The 25370-nt window shown below is 35.2% G+C and overlaps 4 protein-coding genes across 4 annotated transcripts in view; 1 reads left to right on the top strand and 3 right to left on the bottom strand.

Annotated features, from left to right (window-relative positions):
* Window positions 1-3259: 3259 nt before the first annotated feature.
* On the top strand, window positions 3260-4460 carry LOC125810893 (pollen allergen Che a 1). Its single transcript, XM_049490392.1, has 2 exons — window positions 3260-3600; window positions 3995-4460. The coding sequence occupies exons 1-2, from the start codon at window positions 3435-3437 to the stop codon at window positions 4333-4335; spliced, it is 507 nt and encodes a 168-aa protein (XP_049346349.1). The 5' UTR covers window positions 3260-3434; the 3' UTR covers window positions 4336-4460.
* Window positions 4461-5156: 696 nt separating this feature from the next.
* Window positions 5157-12235, bottom strand: LOC125810884 (actin-related protein 2). Its single transcript, XM_049490380.1, has 15 exons — window positions 12024-12235; window positions 10924-11034; window positions 10345-10479; window positions 10132-10203; window positions 9958-10036; window positions 9279-9328; window positions 8872-8975; window positions 8698-8766; window positions 8561-8624; window positions 8305-8373; window positions 7677-7760; window positions 7512-7570; window positions 6574-6640; window positions 6129-6212; window positions 5157-5422 (listed from the first exon to the last, which is right to left on the bottom strand). Exons 1-15 carry the CDS (start codon window positions 12063-12065, stop codon window positions 5342-5344), a joined length of 1170 nt encoding a protein of 389 aa, XP_049346337.1. The 5' UTR covers window positions 12066-12235; the 3' UTR covers window positions 5157-5341.
* Window positions 12236-12919: 684 nt separating this feature from the next.
* Window positions 12920-14993, bottom strand: LOC125810877 (pentatricopeptide repeat-containing protein At5g14080). The gene is made up of 2 exons (XM_049490374.1): window positions 13343-14993; window positions 12920-13218 (listed from the first exon to the last, which is right to left on the bottom strand). The coding sequence occupies exons 1-2, from the start codon at window positions 14991-14993 to the stop codon at window positions 12920-12922; spliced, it is 1950 nt and encodes a 649-aa protein (XP_049346331.1).
* A 685-nt stretch (window positions 14994-15678) lies between these two features.
* The window catches only part of LOC125810880 (ACT domain-containing protein ACR6-like), a 106133-nt gene continuing 96441 nt past the window's right edge, over window positions 15679-25370 (bottom strand). Inside the window, 8 exon segments of the mRNA XM_049490377.1 lie at window positions 15679-16182; window positions 16270-16374; window positions 16562-17170; window positions 17732-17799; window positions 17875-17892; window positions 17895-17988; window positions 18130-18175; window positions 18458-18504. Coding sequence (XP_049346334.1) covers window positions 15841-16182; window positions 16270-16374; window positions 16562-17170; window positions 17732-17799; window positions 17875-17892; window positions 17895-17988; window positions 18130-18175; window positions 18458-18504 — 1329 coding nt within the window. The 3' untranslated portion in view covers window positions 15679-15840.

Raw genomic sequence — 25370 nt, 5'->3', positions numbered from 1 at the left:
ATATATAATGCACTTCACCTAACTTTAAATTCAGTTATGCAGTGTATTGAATACTATTTTGTTATTCTATCAATGTTTCATTTCAACTTGGAAACAAATTCAACTGATTTGCTTTTTTAATCATAATAATAAAACATAAAGGTGCAATGTTTAATATGCATTTGCCATTTTTCACCTATGACCAAATAAAAATTCACAATCAGAAAATTATGATAGATGTCAAAATTTATAAGTAACATATTATTTGGGAGTTATGGACTTGAAAAGATATAGAAGTAATGAAGATTATTAAGAGTAGAAGTTAATGAAGATGTAAATCATGTGTGATCAGTTAAAGGTACAAGATTAATGATTATTAGCAATAGAGTAGAAGTTATGAAAATAAGAGGTATGAGCTACTATGGAGTGACATTTTAAATAAAATAATTATGAAAAATGAAAAATACTTTAAAGTAGATTATCATGTTATAATTATATATGAAATGGAGAGAAAAATGTCAAAAAAGGAGAAGAAAAAATACAATCCAAGACCATAGAGAAGTGTGGCGTCACATAACTTTAGTATATGAATAGAGTTGTATATATAGTAAAAAAATCGTATAAACTGTTTATACTGAATTAAGAAAAAGTAAGAATACTTATCAACTTTTTGAATTCTATAAAATGTTTTAGTACTTTGTTGTTTTTAGTAAAAGAAGTAGACTACGATTTTGTGATATACAGAAGATTAAAAAAACACTAGGATCAATCAGCACTTGAGTGAAACAACATGAGTAAATGAATGATATATGTACACACAACTAATTTATAGGATTTCAATTGAATATTTGTTCATCTGCAAAGAGAAAAAAGGAAGATTAATAATTGTATTTTTACAGATGTATAATATATCTCTAGCTACTACAAGAAGAAGAAAAAGAAATTGATAAAAATAATCCATGGGAAATATATACAGTTATCATAGATTTTGTCTGTTGATTGGTATGCTAACATACAAATGGAAAAGCCACATTTCTGACTTTTTCCTTTTTTTTTCTTTTTGGATACATATATAATGAACAATTGTATGCTAGTTATTAATTTATTGTACCTGAAATATGATTTATGTGGACCATGGTTCCACCTTCATTCTGTTAAATTAGGGCTAGCGGAAAATTGCTTAAATTATTATAATGTGAAGTGAAATTCATTTCATTCATCACATGAACATGCATCCCAAAAAAAAAGAAATACTAAAAATAATTGGAAGTAAGCATAGTTATTTATGAGATGTTGGAAGAAATAATTATTTTACAAGTTTTGGAGGAGATGAATAAAAGTTTTTAGTAATTAACATTTAAATAACTAGCTCAATAGCCTAGCTAGTTCCGCCATGATGTATATATAGCCTAATGAAGTAGGTAGTGAGTCGAGAATAGTGTACAAGTATAAAGTGGAATATATAGTCTATACATTGTGAATGAAATGTAGCATACATTAGGCCACAATAATAGTACATATTTCAAGTTTCAAAATGAGTGATCTCGCCATACATTGGCACATGCATGCATGCATCTTCAATTCCTTCTTGTTGAATTATATTAGTCCCTTCTTTTCTGTGCCTCTTTTTTACTACTAGTCTACCAGCTAGCAGCATTACGATTAGTCTACATTTCTTTGTAAGCTATTAGTAGATTGATCAACTTTTTCCATTTATTAACAAAAAAATGCAGCTGCTACGCTGTCATCACGAGTACTCATGTATTTCGCCTACCCTCTTGCTTTGTATAACTTTTGACAAATTCAAGTTTAACATTCAACGTCAACGGTTCAAGACCAAACCAATAAAAAGTCGAAATATAACCTAAGACGTGAATACGTTTTTCCCTTCAATTATGTTCCAACCCACGTGAGATAGTCCACAAAATAACTACTTTTCTTCCCTCTATTTTGGGTGGTAATATGATTTGTCCAATCTATTTATTTATTAGCTCAACTCGTTAATTCAGCCTCTAAATTAAAACTCGGGTTGATTTTTGCTAAATATGTAATTCAAATTGATATATTTCTTTTTCTTTTTTATAGAGTCATATATAGTAAAGAATAAAAACTTTGTTAGTTTTGTTTGGTAAATGAACAAATTATAAGCAAACAAACCAAGAGTAATTTTTATTTTTGGTTAGAGTTGGACGAGTTGAGTTGTTGTTGACCCAATCCATATTTATTAGTTGGGTAATCCACTTAAATTCAATCTAACCGATAATTCCAGTTTTAACTAAGCTCAATAACGTAGTCTTTACATTAGGCTGGCATGTGGGAGTGGACTACGAAGTGCATATACAACCGATTTCAATAGCCCATTTACGTCATAGCCCTAAACTTTTTGCAAGTTTAGCTGCTTTTAAATTTTTAAATTTTAAGTGCACGATTTTGAAGTAATATGTGTCTGGAATTTAGTTTATCAAAGCCTAATTTCAGACAATTTAGAAGGAAACAACTTCAACCATTTTGGATGATGTTTAGACCGTATATAGCTGAAGTTTAGTCATTTTTGTATGAAATTCAGGCTATATATGTGACCGACCTTGAACAATTTTTTTTAAAAAAAGATCAGGCTCTATATATATATATATATATGACTTAACTCACTTGATGTTAAACTTGTAAGTGATGTATGATACTCTCTCTCAGTGCGCTATTGCTTGTAACATTGTAATTCATAAGAAACACGATTTGACACCTTTATAATCTCAGGAAATTATGATTGATGGAAGTAGAAGAATGCATCCACAAAATGAAAACGAGAATGAGAAATGAACTTACAATAAATGTGGTTGGCTGAATTCTTTGCCTCTATGATATATCACATGATTCTCAGTAGCAACAATCCTTCTCTGTGGCCAGACCAAATTTATAACAGATATGGGGAGAGTGGCAAGTCCGTGACTGGCTCCTATTGGGGTTAGGTCAAATAATAAATGGTACTGTAGCAGTAATTTATTTATACTATATATAAAGTAGTATCACGTTAAGAAGCAAGGCCACCATAAATTACAACAAACAAACATGTATGAAAAGGGAGGTCTATTTATTCCTCTATGTAAATGAATGAATTTGTCTACTTCCCACTATACTCTCTTTCCTACACATCCACCCTTACAAAATTCCAAAGAAAGTTCACATGATTTGTTTGTTCGTGAATTCTGACTAGCAATAAGGTGCGATCCCTGTCCCCTCTTTCTAACTTTGATCTCTTTTTTTCATTTCTGTCATCACTTATACTCATTATCCATACACACACTCTAGCTCACATCTTCCTTTTTTGTTTTTAAACATAAAATTCTTCAATTAGTCTTTTTGTGTACTATAATCAATCACTTTACTAGCTAGCTATTCACATATAAGTAGTTGATTTTCATCTCAACTCTTTTTTGTAAGTCTCAGCTCAGTTTGCCATGACTACTACTACACTTGTCCTGTTGGTGGTTTCATGCTGCTTCTTGTGGTTGAGTCTATCGTCAGCAGCAAAAGTGGTTAATCCACAGATCACTGTCATGGGTATGGTTTACTGTGACATTTGCTCCAATAATTCCTTCTCCAGGCACAGCTACTTCATGCCAGGTACACTCTTCCTTACAAGTTTTTGGGCAAATTAAACATTTTTCATCTTTTGCATAAAGCTATCTAAAATAGTCCTATATATACACTGGAGTTGGCAAATGAACAGGTTGAACGGCTCAAAGCTCTAACCACCCCCATTTCCCTTTCTTTAAATTGTTTTTAAAAAAAAAAGAAATTTGAAAGCTATATGCTTTAACTTCTTCCAAATTTACAATATCCCCAATCTTGAATTTTATATACTCGGGTTTGAGTTGAATTTTGACCCGTTTGGTCAATCATTTGGGTTCAACCCAACAAATGGGTCATAATCCAAACCCATTAAAACTTGGCCGGGTTACTAAAAAAGAATGGGTTGATTAATTTCGTAAATGCATTGGAATTGATGGCTGAACAGGTGTAGAAGTGAAAATAGAGTGCACCTTCAAGGCAATGGCGACAAGGACGGCAGAACTAGTATCAGTGTCAGTGAACAGAACTACTAACAAATATGGAGTTTACAGGTTGGAGATACCTTCTGTGGATGGAATAGAGTGTGCTGCTGAGAAAGCAGTGGGCAATTCCTGCAGGGCTAGCCTTATTGGAAGCTCATCTTCTTTCTGTAATGTACCTGGCTCTACAAGAACCACTACTGATGAGATTACAATCAAATCTAAACAAGCAAACATGTGCATCTATAGTCTCACTGCTTTGAATTTCAGACCTTCTAAGAGAAATGTTGCTCTCTGTGGAAATTAGAACTCCAACTATCTTATTTCCTTATTATATGTCTTCTCTCATTCCCATTTATAGGGAATATATAATATGTATAATTCATGTCCCTTTTTATTTCCAGTAATCAAAAGCTATGCTGTTAAATACAACCTCATCTTTTTGTTTTTGACCAGAGGAACTGTTGTTAGCTGCTTAATTGTTCTTGATGGAAAACACAGAAACAAGGTTCAAATTTGTGTCGTGTAGCTCTTTGGACATAAGAATCTCCTTTTACCTTCTACTGATATGACAACTCTATACTCTCATCACTTGATTCGAACACCAGAGCTCAGAATGCTAGCTGCTATTAACATAAAAGTTTTTACTGAGATGAAAATAATACTATGCCTTGATCAACTGCAATAACACAAAACAAAAATTACAAGCCTAAGCATGGCATAACGATTCCTTTGACTCATTGCTACCAAGAAAATTTCCAATTTAACTCCATCTAATATCATGAATAATTTAAGCAGCAATTTCATCGCAAATTCAAACCTTAAGATGCATAAGCCATTTTCAACCAGGGAGGTGGATAGACAAGGAATATCAAGTTAATATCTGGATAGAAAGTTAACAAGCATCAAACGTAGCTCAAGCTGTTATACATTTGTGAGAATTAGTTCACAACCTCCTCTTTTGCCTGCACCAGATTACGCAATAACCTGCTTATGTTTCCGCACATATTTAAACACTTCACAAAAGTGTAGGAATGGAAAGCAGTTCCAATTAGCAATATTTTACTTCAATATTGACTGTACAAATTCTACAAGCCTTAAAGAATTTCTGCTCGACTAAGATAAACCGCAGATGCAGTAAAAACATTCAAGTATGACACGTCCTGTCTCTTTGAGATTTTTTTAGCAAAATACAGTACAAGAGCTTCTTTTTGAATGCTAAAGAGTCATTTCCAGCACGTCTTGATCAGTACATTTCCAAGCTTTTCTTTGAAAAGAAGCAAAAGCTTAAACAATTGATGGACATGTAAAAATCATGCCTGACCACACTTGCTTAGGCATGCAACTCCCTCTTCTAAATAATCTTGTCTATTGATCCAAAACTCAGGGGCATCCTGCAGAAATTATTCGATTATCTACTTATTTCTGTTAACATAATAATGTTGCTTTCAAATTGTATGCTCTTCAATTAGGGTGTGCATTGATTCATTGCAATCCTTTTCCTTTTTTCGCATATTGAAAAAAAAAACTTAATAATGCTCAAGGAGAAGAATGACGAGAATGATTATTTTTTCTAGGTGAATGAGCATCCTGACTAGAAGAATAGGACAGCAAGAATAATTTAAACATGGAAATATACCAGTCACTATGATTTCAGCATGATATAAAACAATTAAGTTACAGCATAAAATTTTTTACTTGCTCAACTAAGTGGACTTTTATTTAATTAAGTTACATTCAGCCACAGGAACATCTCTCATACACAGATGATTTGATCAATTGCAGAGGAAGTACAAGAAAAAGAGAAGGATTGGAGTGACGTGAAACACAAATTTCCTTGTGCCTGAAGCTGATGATTGCACGGGCCTAAATCATATCAAAACAGTATAATCCAACATGTGCCGCAACCACTTCAACGGAGGACAGAAATAGAATATTCAAATCCAGAAAATTATGGGAAAGTGTACACGGATTAGAAAAGGATGTATCTCAAGAGATTAGCTTTCTTTTTATTTCTCATGGGAATAAATACTCTTCTATATGCATGATCAGGCAAGGAGCAGAGATGGGGCAACAGAGAGGAAATAGATACCACCATACCTTCATAATTCCGGCCAGAACTGCACCACCGAGATACACCATATGCTTTCTTCTTGGTGGATCTTCTATTCGTAAGCGCAATTTCTATTGCAGAAAACATATAAAATGAAATTTTCAAAAATAGAGAAAATTTCAACTACTGTAAGAAAACCAAGAAATGCATGGTAAAAGACAAAACAGTTGTAGGCAATGCAATCCAACTTCCTAGATATCATAAACCCTACACATCCTGTTCCAACTACTTTCTTATCTCCATCTCTTGATTGACTTGACCTCATATAGAGCAGAAACCACCATAAGCTGAAGGTACCAGTGAGATCGAGGTATTTTATTGTGGTTTGTGGGTAAGACTATTCGAATAAATGCTACTTAGTTGCATAAACCTTATTCATAAACCAAAAACCTCAAGAAATTGTGAAAAGAACAAATAAGAGTCACACAGTACCTTCAAACCATCTTTGTTCCCCTTCAGAACAACATCAAGATAGCGGTCCAAAATTTCTTTCTCAAGGCTGTCAATGTTTGAAAAGAAGGGAAAATAGCTGTTATTCAAGGAAACAAGAAAATGATGAGTGTGGACATGAGGTGGGTAAGAAAGAGTCCATTCCTTATATTCCCACAGTAAACCAAAGGATATGTTAACTGCAAAAGTAAAGTTCAAGGGAATAAATCACAAAGAGATGAAATTCCTTCTCGATGACAGCTCACGGATATTCTTAACAGGAATTCTTCATGCATTAAAGTGTATACCTGAATTTTCCTAATATAGCACATTTCTAAACAATATTCCTACCCTCTCGAATAGAATTTCATATTCTAATTTATCATACGTAACAAGATGAGAGTTAAAATAGTATGTAGTGAAAATGAGTATAGATTTCAAGTTAATTTGCATTTTTAGATATGCCTTCATGCATTTCATGTTAGTTATGATACTAACAATTTCAGAAGGGTACTTATGAGCAGGGAAAAAATAGAACAACTATGAGGAATTAGTCATCAGTCAGAGATACCAAAGCTGACTGCTACCAGGAGGAGGGAATTAGCAAATTTTGATACCGCAAGAGGGGAATCAGAAAATTCAAAATCCACAGGGAGGTGAATTAGAGTTCTACGCACAATAAAAGAGTGTTATCAAAGTTATAGCATAACAGCTTTACAGTTCAAATTCTCTGCCAGATTGATCAAACATTAGTCCTGAGAAAAAATAAATTCAAGGATATATTTTTGTTCATAAACTCAAAGCAAACTGTCACACCAGTTAAAACTTCCTAGAAGAGTATGACAATAATGTAGCATTTAGAATCAACCATGCACAATTGCACTACTCAGCTCCAAGTTCTCAAAGCTATATAATAAGGAAGAGTATTTTGAGTAAGTTACCGACTAGGTAAGCCAGGATACATGGTACTTCCACCACTCAAAACAATATGCTGGTAGAGCTGCAAGAGAAAATTTGAAGTAATGATTATTACATTAAACATATGATGGATTGCAAATGACAACACTGTGGCAAAGAATACAGAAGAAATTTCAAAGTTGAAGTACCATCATCCTGTTGTCAATATCCATCTCCTGGATGCAGCGAAATACCATGTCAGCCATGCCATCACCTTCAACATCAATAAGATCCTGAAATGGACAGAAAAAGTGACACTTAGCTTCCTTCCACATACATCAACCCATCAATTAAAATTTTGTAGAAGCGTGGAATAATATTTTAAATCTAGCTTCCTTGCACATACATCAACCCATAAAAGTAGAAGTTTGGAGAAGCATATAATAGCATTTCAAACCATGCAGTTCAGACAATGTGTTCTTGCTTCAATTTTTCACAAGGACTTAATTGACACTTTTATCTGAAACAAATTGGTTTGAGGATAACACTCTATTGCTTTCCTATTGAATAGTTGAGAGGTGAAAATAGTGTTTAAACAGCAAAAGAACCACCAAATTTAAGAAGCTGTACGACAAAAGATGGTCATGGTATTAGATAACAAATGTGACATTGAAATCTGGTGTTATATGGGATTTGCAGGATAGCTTGCTTTATGGGAAAACATCAATTGCCTTTCATCTTCCCCACTATGAGGAAAGCAAATCCGGTGCATTTTTACGAAAAAGATATGTTCTTGATTTGTGAAAGAGGAAAGTAAAAATGGGAATGCATGCTCACTGGAGTAAAAAGAGCCTCAGGTGCCTGGAACCTCTCTGTGCCAACTTTAAGTACCCTCCCATCTGGAAGCTGTTGAAAAACAAGTGAAATAATGAGTTACAGAATGACCAAGTTTCTTATGGGAGAAAAAAGGATCTTTACTTCCAAGAGCAAAGTACCATACCTAATTGCAGTTCAAAGTAGTAGAAAAGCTCAAAAAATAGTAGTGCCTTTGTTTTTTCCAATTAAAAGCTTATTATGGATGGAACCTACTCACAGTATAATTCTTAACAAGAATTGTAGTTTCAAGCCCCAACTGATATTCTCTCTTGTAATCATAACTGCAGTAAAGCAAATACCATTACTCGCCAGAAGAAGTAGTAAAGGGATTGATTTATGACGCAAGTAATTCACCTAATGTAGCAGAGCTTTTCTTTAATATCCCTGACAGTCTCAAAATCGGCACTTCTATTCATTGCATACCTTCAGATATTGACTGACCATCAAAACTCCAGTAATGGTTTAAAATAATCAAATATAGCATGAATGACCCTATTTAGTTTATTTCAAATATGTGTTGGCAATTACCCTCTCCGAAGTAGCAGATCAACCATATAAGATGTTATATGCCGTCCAGCTACATTCATTCTTTTCGTGAGGTGAGGAAATGAGTATCCATCTACAACGGGAACCTGCATCAAGATATTTCTGAATAACATACAGAAGAAAAAATATCCCCATGGTTCATAGCAAGTGCTACCATGTGCCACCGTAAGAACAAATAGCTGAAAAAAACACTGCCTTTAAGACCAGCTTGAAGGAGCAATCTTATTAGACAGGGAGCCCAATGGACTATGCAGGAAAACAGTTCTAGGTTTGGGGGTAGCAACTCCTAGTATGCTTACCTCAAACTGTATAAGAATTAACCTACTCTTTTGAATCAATGTTGAACCGAGACAAACTCATGAAACAGCTATGCTTATGGAAAAACTTACAACATGTGTAACTCCATCACCTGAGTCGATGACAAGCCCAGTCAACAAACCTGCATATTTGGAACATAAAAAATGAGCAAATCCATCACCAGATAGGGCCCAAGTAGAAGCAAAATATCGAATTAACCCCACCCTTGTAACAAATACCCTCTAAAAAATTGCAATATCAAGACTTATGATGGTCCTTCTCGCAACAACAACAACATACCCAGTGTAATCCCACCAAGTGGGGTCTGAGGAGGGTAGAGTGTACGCAAACCTTACCCATAGATATAGAGAGGTTGTTTCCGACAGACCCTCAGCTTAAATAAAGCATTCCAAACAGTTTGAAAAAAGGGGATACAAATATGAGAGCAATGACTACAATGAAATAATGCGAAATGGAGAGCATTACACAACAAACTGCAGAAAGAACAGTAACGACAATGAAATAATGCAATAATCTGAGCACAAACTAAATCAAAGAACAAGAAACTACGAGAATAGTGCTAATACTACTGGTAAGAAGGAAGGTCCAAGGATCACCACCAAGCCTATCCCGCAGGAAGCGAGAGAACGCTCAACTACCAAACTAACCTTCTACCCAAATCCACAACCTCTAAACTCTCCTATCGAAGGTCCTTCTAGCAGATAATTGAAAATGATTATGCCCCAAGAACTCATACATGTATAATGGTACCTTGAGCATACAATGTTAGAACAGCTTGAATTTGGATGAAGACACCAGCAAAGTTGTACTTCTCAAACATGGTTTCTACCTGTAATTCAAGTAAATCTGAGTATAAGTTAAGAATCATTGAAGCAGTAAAGAGAGGGTATGATTTTCTCGAAAAATTAAAACATTAACACAAACCATCGTTTCACGATTTTTAGATGGATTTAGAGGTGGATCTGTCAGCAGAATTTTGCATTCTGTTGGATCTATCTTCACCAGCAGAATGAAAGGAAAGTCTTGTCAGTTAACCATGAACTTATCATACAATAAGCATTTCAAAGAAAAATTAGCAAGCAAAAGTTTAAACCAATTAGAAATCTTCACAGGGAAGTTAGCAATAGAGAAATCTACCTTCAGTTCGTTGAAAAATGCATGGTCCCACACATTCCCCATATCATCCCAGTTTTGTACAATTCCATTGTTGACGGGATAAGATAAATCCAACTGATGGCGCAACTTCAAGCATTCATCTCCCACAATAATATCCTAGAGGAAGAATGTAAATGAGTTAAACATTCGTCAACAAGTCTGTGAGTACACTTACTTATGAAGCTCAACAGTTAGAGAGCAAAATATATTAGAGAATGGTATAATATAAGAATAAAAGAGAGCAAAGTACATAAGGAAAAAAAGTGATGATGGGAAGATTCCCAATGTCCTAGTTACAAGCTATAAGTTTAAACAATGAATCCAGGAGTATACTATCTAAGCAGAACTCAAAAAATCCTGAGGGGTATCAGAAAATAAAATAGATTTTAAACTTCATTTCACAAGAAGTAGCTATAACATCTAGTTTAGAAAGCAACTGTTGAACTAATGAAGTTTCAACCCAGATTTTCTTTCTCTAAGAAGAGCTTACTAGTTTTCGATAAATGCAAGAGAACCCTCACACTTTCAATGTAGGGTAAGCATAAAGTGAGAGATATTTACCTTCAAGTCTTGTTCCATAAGGGACTCTTCATATCTTAGCATTGGCCTCCCCACAACACAAGGGAATACAGATGTGGGAAAATTCTCACCCGCAAAGCCACACTTGACATACTGCATTAGTTCATCAAAACATTGAGAATTGACACACCATTTTACTGTCCATATAGACATCAAAATAGTTCAAAAAAAATATCACCATGACTGGCCCAAAAAGGAAATGCTAAACAAGAAAAAAAAATAAAGGAAAAAAAGCAAATACTCTGTACAAAACAGTCTCTCACTTCATAAAACTGAATAGCAGGCTCCAGTAGGAAAGGAATAGCATCATGCTTGAGTCGTTAGGATGATGATCTTCATAACCAGAAATTGAATTCAAAGTTTGCATCTTGTGAAGGAAAACTGACTTACTGAGATTTGGTTTCCAGGAACGAGTAGTTCCAAAAAAAGAAATAAAACCAAAAGTAGCTACAACAATTTCACCTCAACTCCAAACCAGTTCGGGGCGGCTATATGAATTACTAACCATGTTTCTCCATTCAAATTCATCTCACACCAACATTATACAAAATATAAAGCAGTATAGCGGCATATGTACAAGTTCAATGAAGTAATGTGATCATGCCAGACATACACCAACTTTTTTTCTTCTTAAATGAAAACTGCACTTTAAATTACCGGAACGAAATGTGTCCGACTAGAAAAATAGATATAGAGGAGTACTACACCCCCATTAGTTTCTGATTGATGCATAGTTGACAGATTTAATTTAGAAAAAAAAAATGAAAAATCTATTACCACAAGGATAGTGTAATCTTCAAAAAGAAAAAACGGCATTAACTCAAGTTAGCAGATCGTGATTTAAGCATCGAAATTGAGAAATTTCTACTCTTGGTGGCGTCTTTAGCTGCTTCTCCGGAAGTATATATACTCACATTCAACTTAATGCCCATTTTCTCTAATATATTAAGTAACATTTCAGGTATTAAGACCTTAATAAAATCAATTTCGTTTGACAATTGCGCAATCTTCAGATGAATTTCCTCTATCATCGAATCTAAACTCAAACAACACCAATTCAAAAGAGAGAACAAAGAGAATACCCCAGTGCCGTTGTCGCAAACGACAACATTTCGATTATCCATCTTGTAGCTACTCAGCTGGATCAATCATGGATTCCACTTTTCTTAAACTTTGAGAATTTTTTTTGCTTGCGGAATCAGCAAAGATCGAAGCATTTAGTTAATAATGGCCATGGACTAGCTCCGGTTACCGGAAGTTAAAAACATTTTTTGTTTGAGTCCTCCAATTTCGTAATTTTTCATTTTCTACCTCTTTTCTTATAAAAAGAGCCAAAAATACCTATTAACTATTGGGAAAGATCTAATAGACGGAAAAAACTGATGTCAAAGACCAGTAGCCGGTATTTGTGTATTTACACCAAAGTAAACTTGTCTTTGGCATCATATTTGCGGCTGTTTTTTATATTTTGAAAAATATAAATTAAGTCATGGAGCTGATATATTATTTCAGATATTGGATAAATTATATATATATATAAAAAAAAATCTAATCAAAAGTGAGGTTTTATTTCACCCAATAAAAAAATGACACGTAATAAATAACTTTTTAAAAATAAAATAAATATGGGGTATACTAAATAAGTTAAGCATCTGACACTTTTATGAAATTGATTCTTTTGAGCACTGAAAGATTTATAAACGGTGGAGACAATTTAGTAAATGGTTTAGAGGACCCGAATAGATGTTGAGCAAATAAAAAATGGTCCATCAAGCATGCAGTACTAATTTACGAGTAACTTCAAAATTATTATCTTTCACAAAATAGGAAAAAACTAGTTAGTTAAGTATTCCTTGTTACGTATGACCAAAAAAAGAAAAAAATAGATCCTCTATGTATTATGGTTGTTGGTTTTGTATCTCATTGTATGTTGTTGTCTCCTGCATTAGGCGTATGGAGATGATCAACATGTGGTATGTCATCTGTAAGCCATTTCTTTCCCCAACTCATTAGTACAAGTGAGACGGTTTTCTTGCATCACTTGAAATAACTTAAAAATTGGATCTGGTTTTGAAGAAGATGATATTGATGCCAATATTTCATTGCTCAGTGCTTGATGCATCAAAGGGGATTTGCCTTGAATCCACTTCAAATATTCAACAGCCAAACTTATCTCTTCAGCATCAGCTAAAAAATTGAGAAAATTCAGATGGGAGTCTAAAAATGCAGTATCAGTGCTTTGGTCACGGAGTAACTCCATTGCAGGAACCAAATAACCTGCAATTGTAAAAGGTAAAAAACTTAGTAAAACAGAGATATTCAGCCCAATATAAAACTACATTTGCAGTTAATATAAATCACAAGTAAAACATCATTATCACATATATGGAGTAAGTAATACCTTCCTTGCAGAGGCTGAGTATGAATGTACACAAGATGGAACGTGCAAGGGTTTGATCTTGTGTAGCACATTTGCTGAAGACTTCAAGAGACATTTTGAGATCTTTTGCTTGACAAAGCCCTTTAAGGACTGAAGTGTATGTAATAGCATCAGGTACTACTCCTTTCTCAATCATGTCATGGAAAAGCCTACAAGCATCTTCAATTTCACTTTCTTCTGAACACTTCTGAATAAGAATATTGTAAGTCTCTAAATTACCAGGGCACCCATTTGTGAACATCTCATCCCACAACCGTTTTGCTGGTCGCAGTAGATCTTCTCTACAGCAAGCTTCTAGCAGGAGATTGTAAGATTGTATATCAGGAACTGCACCTTTTCTTCTCATGTCACGGAGAACTTCGTAAGCTTCTCTCACTTTGCCAGCCTTACACAAAAATGAAACCATAATATTATAGCCATGTGTGTCAGTAAAATAGTTTCTAGAAGACAATTTTTGAAAAACTTCAAGCAATTCATCAAGCTTCCCATGCTTACAAAGGTTTGCACTTAAACTTGTCACAGTAACAAGATTAGGGGACCTTTCTCTATCTAGCATGAAGTTCAAGAAAAAGATGGCAAGTATAGGATCAATGGCTGAAACTGATCCTATCAAAGCATTGAGCAAATCGTCATCCATAGGAAAGTTACCAGACGCAATTACTTTGCCCAAATCTTTAGCTTCGGAAATCAGCCTCTCCGAAATCAAATCAAAGATGTACTCTTTATAATCGTTATTCCTTGGTGCGACCCCTAGTTTTCTCTTCTTCTTCAAAACCAAATCTTTGTCAACTACATTTCGCATATTCCCCAACGCTTCAGCAACAATACTATAAGCAATAAAATCAGGTTTACATTCCCTTATCCTCAATTCATCAAAAGCAGAAACAGCTTCTGCTATCCTAGACTGAGAACATAACCCCTGCACGACTAAAACTGCCAGAAGGGATCCATTAATTCCCGAAAAGTCAATCTTCCTAACCTCATCTAACAAACTCAAAGTCTTTTCCAACCCATTAAATCCACAGAATCTCCACAGAAACACACCAAAACCAAGAGTGTTCAAGCGAACACCTCTGTGATTCATTTCGTCGAACACCTGAAAAGCACATTTATAGTTCCCTTCTGACGATAAAGCAGCGAGAAGTGAATTACAAGTTTGGGATCCAATCTCCGATGCGAACGAAGGGACCTCAGTGAAAATGGAAAATGCTAAATTGGATTTCTTAGCAATGATGTGGGAAGCAATGACAGAGCGATATAGAGCAGGATGGAGACGGATTTTCTGGGCTTTTACCTGTTTAAAGAGCTTATCAAGGGTGTTGAACTGGCGAGTGATGCAGAGAGAGTTGAGAATTGAATGGTAAGTGGAGGAGTCATGAGAGAATCCAGGTTGCTGAGAGGCCCAGTTGAAGAAACCGAGTGCAAGAGAATGGTGGTGGACAAGAAAAGGGTCGATGACTCGGGCGACGAGTGTCGGGCTGAGTGATTCCCGGCATCCGAGGCGATATAACGTCTGCTCTAGTGCTGGCGTCCATGTTTGGCTTCTTTGCTTTGATGCGTGAATGAGAGCTCGGCTTATTACACTTGCAAACTCCCCCACTGATCGCCTCATCATCTTATACGCTCTCTTTTCTGTGTAGTACTAGTATAGTAGGCTAGCTATTCCAGCATTACTTGCTCTAGTTATTTTACATAATCATAAAATTGTTAGTACTTCCTCTATCCAAAAAGAGCTACTATATTTTTATTTAACATAATTTTTTAAAATACTTTCTAAATATTTTGAATTGTTAACTTACCTTTGAAGTATGTAAAGTAAATTTTACTTCAAAAATATTGGGATGCTGCTACAAAGTAGAACCAATAACAGAAGCAGAAGAGAGTTAATCTTGCATGCGCGAGTACTGTAGTGGAAGCCGTAACAACTCCCAAGTTTTAGTTGAATTCATCTGAAAAAAAATTAAGAAGAGCATGCTGCTTGTAGCGATGAATGCATTAGCACCGCAGACTATACGAAAAAAAGGAAACGTTAGGAGAAGGAAGGGACTGAGGAATTTTTCATTTTGATCTAAACCCACACTAACCAAAATATCACACTAAACCTTTTGTTTTCTTTACAGTATAAAATAAATATTTGTACAAGTTATATTCTATTATACAGTTTGGTTCTTCCTTTTTATAGTGAACACTGTCCAGAGCACATGCCACTTATATCACACATCCATGTATATACAGACAACACCTGGCAATATCTGCTACTACTGATGCTTTAAGAGTTTCTTCTATATCTCTTGATACTATATGGTCTAACTATCTGATGGTTACTATTTACATAAAACTAAAGAGTTCTTCACCAATGGGTAGGATATCTATCTACAATTTTTGTTACTTGAAATCTGCATACTGTGAGTGGTGTATCTGACATATCTACAATGTTTTCCAGTCTTACAGGGAACCACTCAAGTGTAGGATCCAATCAGCTTCAGACTTTGGAGGGTTCGAACTTTGAAGAGACTCCCAAAGAAGTAGCTAATTGTTCCTTCTTCAGGTAGCTTTTCTGAATGACAAGGATTCCACTTAACATGCAGCATATTTGGGCCAACTTGCTCACAAATTGAATCAACTGTCTTTTGCTCAACTGGATTCCCAGTCACATCTGTGACATAAAAGATATCTTTTGCCTTCCCCCCTTGTGTTGAGATTTCTGCTCTTTTAATACACAAACTATTTTCCCTGAATATCCTAGTGATATCTGATAGTAGTCCTAGCCGATCTTCTGTACACAATTCTAGCTCCAGACCCTGCAGAAAGCTAGCACATATTAGTGCCTCATCCTAGAGAAAGCTTTGGAAACTAAAATCTTCTTGTCTCGGACTAAAGCACTTCACCTCAGAGGTTCTTCTCTCAATAGCTGCTTCAAGACACAGAATCACACGCTCTCGCTCAGCCTCTGAGCTTATTGGAAGCCCATCAACATGTCGAATGTAGAATTCCTGCAGCAGGCCATTGATTTAGATTGACATTAGACATACAAAGCAGCAGAGATAAAGGAAGTGACTGTTAGCTAATATGCCATCACAAACCAAAACTAATTCATTACTTCAATTGAACTAAGCTTGTCTTGAATCAGTACACGGTAGAAAAACCATCAAGTACTGTCCACGTAGAAATTAACATTACCTGATAAGCTTCGTTCTTTCCTGTGTGAACAACTCCATGAAAGACCACATATTGCATGTCAGTCAAAGTGCAGACAATATCAAACAACAGCTTAGGTCGATCCCTTGACCTCATAGTGATCACAGTATAATCCTTTTCACTGCAATAATAAACAGTTATACAAGGCCCGGATTTCAAATCCTCAATGTTGCCCTGTTCTGTCTTTCTAACTTTTACATAGTCCCTATCATCAAACATTATCTGGTGTAATCTTCTCTCCCTGTGTGTAAATCCAGGAGGTGAAAGTGTCATCTTTGCAGTCTTCAAATCATTGTTTCCCTTGAGGACGTTACGAAGAAGTTTCTTGATTGTAGCAAGGCGTTTTGGGTCTTCAATTGCACAATCTGTAACGTCGTCCACAACATGAACCACGGCTGCAGCCCTAGCATTATGTGTCCAGATTGCAGCGTTCACCACATTACAGTGAAGGTCAGCAAGAACAGCGCACACTTCAGACAATAAGCCAGGTCTGTCTGTCCCGCTAAGTTCAATGGACGTGTGCTCTTCAGAAGGCATCAAGCCAACAGTTCCCCTTAAAGAGGGTAACAGAACCTCGTCATTTTCAAGAGTCTGTGTAACAAGAAACTGAAAGAATTTAGGATCCATGCACATCTTTGAGCCAAGTGTGGAAAAAGAAATCAATGTACACTTTTGCAAATAGGATTTTTCTTGCCTACAGCCTATTGATTTTTTTTGTGGGTAAAAGAAAAGGCCGTTTAGTAGGGTGTATTAGAGAAAATAATACATTTATTAGTCATGGTATTATTTAATCTTTTGTTTGGAAGGATTTTCAACCTATGTATAACTAACACATGTATTAGTAATACATCATATTCAATATTATAGGGTGTATAGCAAATACATAGCAACCCATGGTATCAACAAGGGTTACTAATACATGGATAAGCATGGTTAAAGACAAAACTGCCCTTAATACACCAAAGATAAGAAATAACCCTAGCATAACTTATCTCAGCATTAATAATACACCATATTCAGTCCCAATCCATGGAGTAACTTTGTCTATCCCATTCCCATACCAAACAATCCCCTAAAATATTAAAGACTGCTTAGCTGATAGACCATAATACTATACTGCAATGAAAATTGTCGACCCTTAATATGAAATACCTTTTGGATATAGCTGATGATTTCTTCATCTCTAACTTTATTTCCATCTTGATCAGTCACATTAAACACTGAAGAAATAATAAAGAGAATAATTAGTGGCAAGTATGGAATTTCTTGGTTTTGAGTAAATAATAAGAACTTACCGTCCATAAACCATCCCCATCAGAGGAAATGTATGCTTTCGTGATAACAAGGTTTAAATCCGTCAGAACCTGCACAACTTGAAGAAGAATCCCATGCTTGTTGACACTGTCAACCTGCACAAGGTTGAGGTTGAGCATAACATAAATACTTAGGGCACAGAAAGTGGCATCTTTAACATGAACTGGATGGCTAGACTTGATACAGAGAAACAGAAAAGAGGGGATAAGACGGGCATGGGCAGGGGGTATGTATACCTGGATAATGGTTGCATTCTCACAAGAGTCATTGTCAATTACCACTCTGTAAGAAGAAACAAGAAAACAAGGGTTAAAGAAAAAAGAGGATCTTTCTTCTCAAAATATAAACAACTTGATCAGTTTTCGAGTCCAAAATCAATTCAGGGACAGACAGGGGAAGATAGAACTTGACAAGAAGAAGAAGAAGAAGCAACCAAAACTAGTGAGTTGTAAGGACACAAGAGAAGAAAGAAATTAATCAAATTAGCTGGTGTGACTATCAAGATAATCTAGGTCGAGGAAATTGGTTAGAAATGAAAAAAATAAGGAGGAGAGAGAGAAATACCTGGGAGGATTCATCCTCCTGATAAGCTTAGCATACTCGTCATCCATATCTCTCAATTTGGAAAGAAGAATAGTGGGATGAATGAAGAAGAAGACATGCGAGGAGAGAAGAAAGGGTTAAAAGTAGAATGAGTCTCCAATGTCTGTGGAAGAAAGGCAAAAGCTGAAGACGAGTAAAGTGACGCTTTATTGAGTGGAAAAGGCATCCATATATTATGTATCAAAAAAACAACACGCCGCACCACTATTCACACTAACTAGTTAGTACTACTAAATTATTCCTATTTATTTGTATCTCAATTTAATAGTCATATTTGTTAAATCTAATAATGATTCTTTTTTAAAGTAAACATGACATTAAAGTGGAACGAAGGGGTACTAGACCAAGTGCCTCCCCCGGAGGGGAGGAGATGACGGATTTAATTGGCATATTCCAAGGTTGACTGCTAAAATATTTTTTGTATTTTAAACAAAAGTCTATAAAGACTTGTAGGTTATCTCAAAGTGTGATGTCGATTTATGCCCTTTAGTAGAATTATTTTGACTAATTTCGTCTTATTCGAGTTACAATCCTAAGGGGTTGGTTAGGAAATCAATTTCATGTATTAAAATTAGTATAATTATTATTACATTTCATATTATTTTATATAAAATTTAACACATTATAATCAAATTACAATCATCCATAATTATAATATGAATAAGTTCAATTTATATAATATTTTAGATAAGATAAAAGATGAAATACTTGGTAAATAACTAAATCTTGCCTAATTATCTTTTTTTTTTAGTAGACCATCTCCAACCCAACATCAAATCCTTATTTGGTGTAAAATTTGGTGTTTTTTAGCTTCAACCCACACCAATTTTTACACCAAATTTGGTGTATTCATTACACCAATTCACTTTTTGAATATTTTAATATTATTTCATTATACAAACTTTTAATTGAACATTATATAAATTGTATGTTTTAATTAAATCTCTTGTATATTTAATTATTTTTTATGTAATATTTTTATAATATTAATTTTAGATATAAAATTTAGCTTTTTTATAAATTAATTTTTCTATATATGACTTTTTTTAAAAATTAAATTTATGTTAATTCTACTATAAATTATAATTGGATATATATATATATATATATATATATATATATATAAAAGTTGGGCATTAAGCCTTTTATTTAAAATAATTGGATATAACTACAATTAACCTTCACAAAAATAAAAAAATGAAAACATATAAATTTTTAAACAAATAATACAATGTACTTAAAAATAATCGAAAATAATAAACATTCAACAAGGTAGTAATTGATATTCACCATGAATTATATATGGTGAATGTTTTAGAAAGAATTTATTTTATGAAATAAGAAAATAATATAATAATGAAGAGAGAGAAAAATATTTCTTTTTGATATAAAATTTGATGCAATTGATTGGAGTTGATTATACCAAAAATAGTGTTGTGTAAAATTTGGTGTTTGGGTTGGAGATGCCAAAGGAACAAATTCGGCCATTTTCCTACAAATGTTTGGGCTGTGGCCCACGACCATGTTCTTGAAAGTCCAAAGTGTAACAAGTTGGGCGGTGAATGGATTTATTTGGCCAACCCTAAATCATCTTCATACTCTACATTGACATGGTTTCACTGATTTAACTATGAGTGACAAAATTTGACTCTATCATTTATCAATATCGACATTTGATGTCTACTTTTGAAGTCATATGTTACCCAAAAAGAAGAAGAGAAGAAGATAACATAATCACTAATCATGCGTTGATTTAAGAACGTCCACGTTGATGTTTTGTGAATCGCTCCAATCAGATAATATTGGAGTTTCATATTTTATTCCTAATTATCAATTATATATATACAGTATGGCCAGATATGTAGAGATTCTGCCAAAGATATGGAAAGGAACATTATTTTAGCAACTTGTCCACGTAGCAGATGCCGTCTCTATCGAATGCCCAACAAGGAGGGGATAAAGGGGTGCCAAATTGGTTTGGACTATTCAACCAATATGGATGAAGATAGAGCATGGACCACAAACAATTGAGCATTTATACCACTAATTGATGCCTTTCCCAAGTTGCTCCCAAAGGATTGGGCATCATGTATATTTTCTCCAACTACCACAAGCAAAAAATATTATGGAGATTCAATATCTACTATATATATATAAAGAAATCTTAATCTTATATACAATGTAATTTTCAAGAAAAGGTAATTCAAATGAACCCTATGCACCTCTTAGCTCCGTCGCCTTTGGTCTCAATAATAATTACGTGTATATATAATCTTAACAAATACTATATACGTGTGAGGTTGAGAAAGTGGATTGGCTGGAGTGGTGGGGGAGCTAGAGAAGTTACATTCTTAATTTTTAAGAAACTTGTTTTTAGTAGAAGAAAATTTCATAATATTTTAATCGATCAAACATAAGAAGATTAGAAAATATCTCATGCCCCGCACGTGCGGGCTAACACACCCTTATTCTTATCCTTTTCATTTTGCTTTTGTCTTTGTGGTCCTTAAACCTTCCAAGTAAAAGATTTTTTTTAAAAAAAAATAAAAAGTGGAAGCAAAAAAAGAGGATAGAATGAAATGCTCTAGCTGGTAATTCCTCAGAACAAGCAACACTAGGAATTAGTTAGTACCCACATTAACATCTGAAAAACTCTTAGCTCTATCTATAAGACAAACAAAATAAAAAAGGAAATGATTCAATTGTAACTAATAGTACTATATGTCAAGAAGGCAAAATGGTTTGGTGGATACCTATACTTGTACCCGTTTGTATTGTAAACACTTCTACTTAACCCTTTATCATCTGAACCCTTACACTTAAAAAAACACAATATATTAAACCCCTCTGACCATTGATCATGCTTATGTGGCATTAATATGGTTGAGTTGGCAAGAGAGTGAGACCACACGCCTATTAAGGCAAGTGAACATCATATTTAAATTTTAAAAAATATTTAAATTAAAAGAGTAAATAATAAACATAAAAAAGAAAATTGAAACCCTTCTTCTTCACCAAATGACCCACTTTTTTCAGCCATCTCCATTTTTTTTCCAACCTTTTTTTTTCTTTCTTTCATCTTATTTAGGTGGTCTGATACACCAGAGGCGGCGAGGAGTATGCTAGTACACCGGAGGCAGCGGGGAATTTTCTGGCCTTCTGGTACATCGGAAAGGATGGAGAGCATAGGGGGTCCCTGGTGGTTCGCAGGAGTCGTCGATGGTACGAAAAAATGAAGACGGTGGAGAGGGGAACGAGGCTGGTGAGGGGCAATGAGTAAAGAGATTGAGAATCAAAGCAAACTTAAATGAATCTTATTCAAATGTAACATCAACTTAAATACAGGTAAGATGTAATTAACTTGACTAATTCTAAAGAACTGTTCTAACAACTTAATATGTAACTAAGTTGACTAAAACTAAGGAACTACTTTAACAACTTAATCTAAATCTAGTCTAACAACTTGATAAGAATTAATAACAAACTAGTGAGTATGTCAACACACCTCCTCAAGTTAGGTGTGGTGCAACAACGCCTAACTTGGATAAACACCGAAAGAAGGCAAGCTTGGGCAGCGGCTTTGTGAGAGTGTCTGCAATTTGATCCCCGGCAGAAAGATATTTGACTACCACTCTACCTGAGTTCACACTGTTGTAGAGGTAGTAAAAGTCTACTGCAATGTGCTTCATCTTAGTGTGGAAGACTGAGTTCTTGCTGAGATATGAAACACCAATATTATCACAAAAAATGCTTGGCGTTTGCGAGACTTGATATCGTAATTCAGTCAACAAATTGTGTACCCAAATAAGTTCAGAGAGTGCATTGGATACAGATTTGTATTCTGCTTCAGTAGATGACTGAGCAACTGATTGTTGTTTTTTAGAGGACCAACAGATCGGATTTGGTCCCAAGAAGAGTATGTAACCAGATGTGGATATTCTGTCAGAGGGACCACCTTCCCAATTAGCATCGGCGTATATATACAGATTACAATCAGAGTGGCTAGAGATTTGTAGGCACGACGTTGTTGATGCCTTGAGGTATCGAAATACTATTTTTACTGCTTTCCAATGCTCCAGACTTGGGGATTGCATAAAATGTGATAGTTTGTTAACTGCAAAGGCAATATCAGGATGCGTGAATGATAAGTATTGATATTTACCAATGGTGCGTCGATACAAGGTTGCATTGGTAGGAAGTGAACCATCGGCTACTTGGGGTGGTAAACTTGAGCACATAAGTGTCGTAACTCTTTTACAGTCGGCCATATCCACATTTGAGAGAATCTCAAGTATGTATTTGGATTGTGATAAGACAATCCCATTTGGAACATGTTTGACTTCGATCCCCAAAAAATAGTTGAGTTCACCCAGGTTCTTTAGGGAGAACTTGTAAGCCAGAAAGTTGATTACATGTGTGACCAAGTTTGGGTAATTCCAGTAATGAAGATATCATCAACATACACTAGAATATACATCGTGACAGCTTCAGATGTAAAAATAAACAGAGAAGCATCTGATTCAGACTTAACAAACCCAATTTTAGTCAAGTGAGATTTGAGAGCTTCATACCATGCACGAGGAGCTTGTTTTAAGCCATAAATGGCCTTTTGGAGACGACAGACATGATTGGGAAAATCAGGGTTGACATAGCCTTTCGGCTGCGCCATGAATACTTACTCCTGTAAGTTACCTTGCAAAAATGCATTATTTACATCAAGCTGCTGCACTTTCCAGTTTTTTTGAACTGCAATAGAAAGTACAATTTTGATGGTGGATGGTTTGACAACCGGACTGAAAGTTTCATGAAAGTCCAATCCTGGACATTGTGTGAAACCTTTTGCGACTAATCGCGCCTTGTACCTGTTAATAGAACCATCAGTTTTCCTTTTAATGTGAAATAACCACTTACAATCAACAACATTATTTATCGCGTCCCTAGGTACTAGTTCCCAAGTTTGGTTTTTCATTAAGGCGTCGTATTCCAGATCCATTGGATTCTTCCATTCAATGTGCTTAACTGCTTGCTTAAAGGTATTTGGAGTGGGAGAAAGGTGAGCCAAGAAGCTAAATTTTTTCTTTGGTGTAAAGATATTATTTTTGGACCTTGTGACCACACCGGATGATGGAGGGACATCAGCTGGTGACATAATTGTTGGTTGTTGCGGTGGCTATTGGTTGATTGGTGGCCGACGGGAATAGTATAATGGTTGAGAGGTGTTGTGGGCTGCTTCATTAAATAGTGAATGAGGTTGAGAAGAGATAGGAACCATACATGATGAAATGGAAACTGTATGATTTCCCATTGTAACGTGGAAAACTTATTTTTCAAGTGTGAGAACATTTGAGTGAAAGGAAAAATATCTTCACAAAAGTGAACATCACGACTGACGAAAATTTTTGAGTGCACAGGATTAAAGGAGAGGGGTACATGATGAACAATAGAAACTCCTAAGTAGACACATGGTGTAGATCTAGGCTGAAATTTATTTTTGTATACGGCTTAAGCAATGGATAACAGAGACAACCAAAAATTTTCAGCAAAGAGTATTTTGGCAGTTCGCCAAACAATTTTTTATAAGAAGAATCATTATTCAGGCCAGGCGTAGGTATTCTATTTATGAGATAGACAGCATGGTGACAGGCAAAGGACCATAGTTCAGATGGTAGTGAGGCTTCATTGAGAAGAGTTCGAGTTGTTTCGACAATGTAACGATGTCGTCGTTCAGCGATTGCAACTCGTTGGGGGGTGTAGGGTGGGGAGATCAAATGCTGAATGCCATGGCATTATAGGTACTGTTTAAGACTTGTGTATTCACCCCCTTCATCAGTATAAAGTGAGACAATTTTGTGTTTGAAAATTTTTTCCACTAAAGGATGAAAGTTTGCGAAAATTGAAGCGACTTCACTTTTGTTTTTGATTGTATACAACCAAGTGTATTTGGTGTAATGATCAACAAAAATGCAGTAATACAACTTTTATCAATGGATAAAATGGGTGATGGACCACATAAATCACTAAACAAAGTTTGAAGTGGTGCATTACTATTTAAAGTGAGTCGTTGAAATGGCAAACAATGTGCTTTATTTGATGAGCACGAAGTACAAAAATGAAACTTTTCTTTGGTGGAAAAGGGAAGTGAAAATTTATTCAGTACTAAGTCTAGGATTTTCAGATGAGGGTGACCCAAGCGACGATGCCACAGTTGACGGAAAACTTTGGTGGAGGTGAAGTTGGCGGAAGGTGACACATGATCCCTCTGTGGCCACTCATAGAGTCCGTGTGTTTATTCCGGCCTTGTACCAGCAGTCTCTGAGTTTTGAGATCCTTCACAAGAAAAGAGTGTGAAAAAAATTCGATTGAGGTCAAATTGTCAGTACAAAACTTAGCAACAGAAATAAGGTTCTTTTTTATAGTTGGAGCACAAAGAGTGTTAGAGAGCATGAAATTGGAGTTAGAAGCCTTAATTTAAGTAAAACCAGTGTGAATAATGGGAATAGTTTTACCGTCACCCATGGACACTTCCTCATTGCCAGTGTATTCTTCAAGATTATAGACTCGATTGTGACATGATGAGTTGCTCCAGAGTCAAGGATCCAAGGATTTGCATCTGAGTGATAATTTGACACAAAGTTGACCTTAACTTCAAAGTGGTTGTGCGATTTTAAGCGACACACATCTGTTGTGTGACTGATCTTTTGGCAAAGTTGGCAATTTACCATTTGCCTGGGTAGTCTCCCATTATGTTGATTTCCAGGGACCTCCTGTCGTGGAGCTTGTGGTCTTGAAGATTGATTTGGGAAGCGACGATTATTTTTCTGATTTTGGGGCTGGAAGTTGGTCCTTTGTGCAACTGCAGCCGTGATGATGGAGG

This window comes from Solanum verrucosum, unplaced genomic scaffold (genome assembly GCF_900185275.1).
Source record: "Solanum verrucosum unplaced genomic scaffold, falcon-dt-bn FXZP01000032.1, whole genome shotgun sequence".
Taxonomy (NCBI): Eukaryota; Viridiplantae; Streptophyta; class Magnoliopsida; order Solanales; family Solanaceae; genus Solanum; species Solanum verrucosum.
The sequence above is the reverse complement of the archived record's forward strand: the minus strand, read 5'-3'. Positions and strand labels throughout refer to the sequence as shown.

Bases quoted from the DNA above. Each gene is read 5' to 3' on its own strand.
- LOC125810893 (XM_049490392.1), top strand. From the start codon at position 3,435: ATGACTACTACTACACTTGTCCTGTTGGTGGTTTCATGCTGCTTCTTG. The intron at 3,601-3,994 runs GTACACTCTTCC...ATGGCTGAACAG, and splicing joins GCACAGCTACTTCATGCCAG to GTGTAGAAGTGAAAATAGAG.
- LOC125810884 (XM_049490380.1), bottom strand. From the start codon at position 12,065: ATGGATAATCGAAATGTTGTCGTTTGCGACAACGGCACTGGG. The intron at 10,480-10,923 runs GTAAATATCTCT...TTCTTCCTCTAG, and splicing joins TTATGGAACAAGACTTGAAG to GATATTATTGTGGGAGATGA. The intron at 7,761-8,304 runs GTGAGCATGCAT...TGTCCATTTCAG, and splicing joins CTGAGGCTCTTTTTACTCCA to GATCTTATTGATGTTGAAGG.
- LOC125810877 (XM_049490374.1), bottom strand. From the start codon at position 14,993: ATGAGGCGATCAGTGGGGGAGTTTGCAAGTGTAATAAGCCGAGCTCTC. The intron at 13,219-13,342 runs GTATTACTTACT...TTACAATTGCAG, and splicing joins ACTCAGCCTCTGCAAGGAAG to GTTATTTGGTTCCTGCAATG.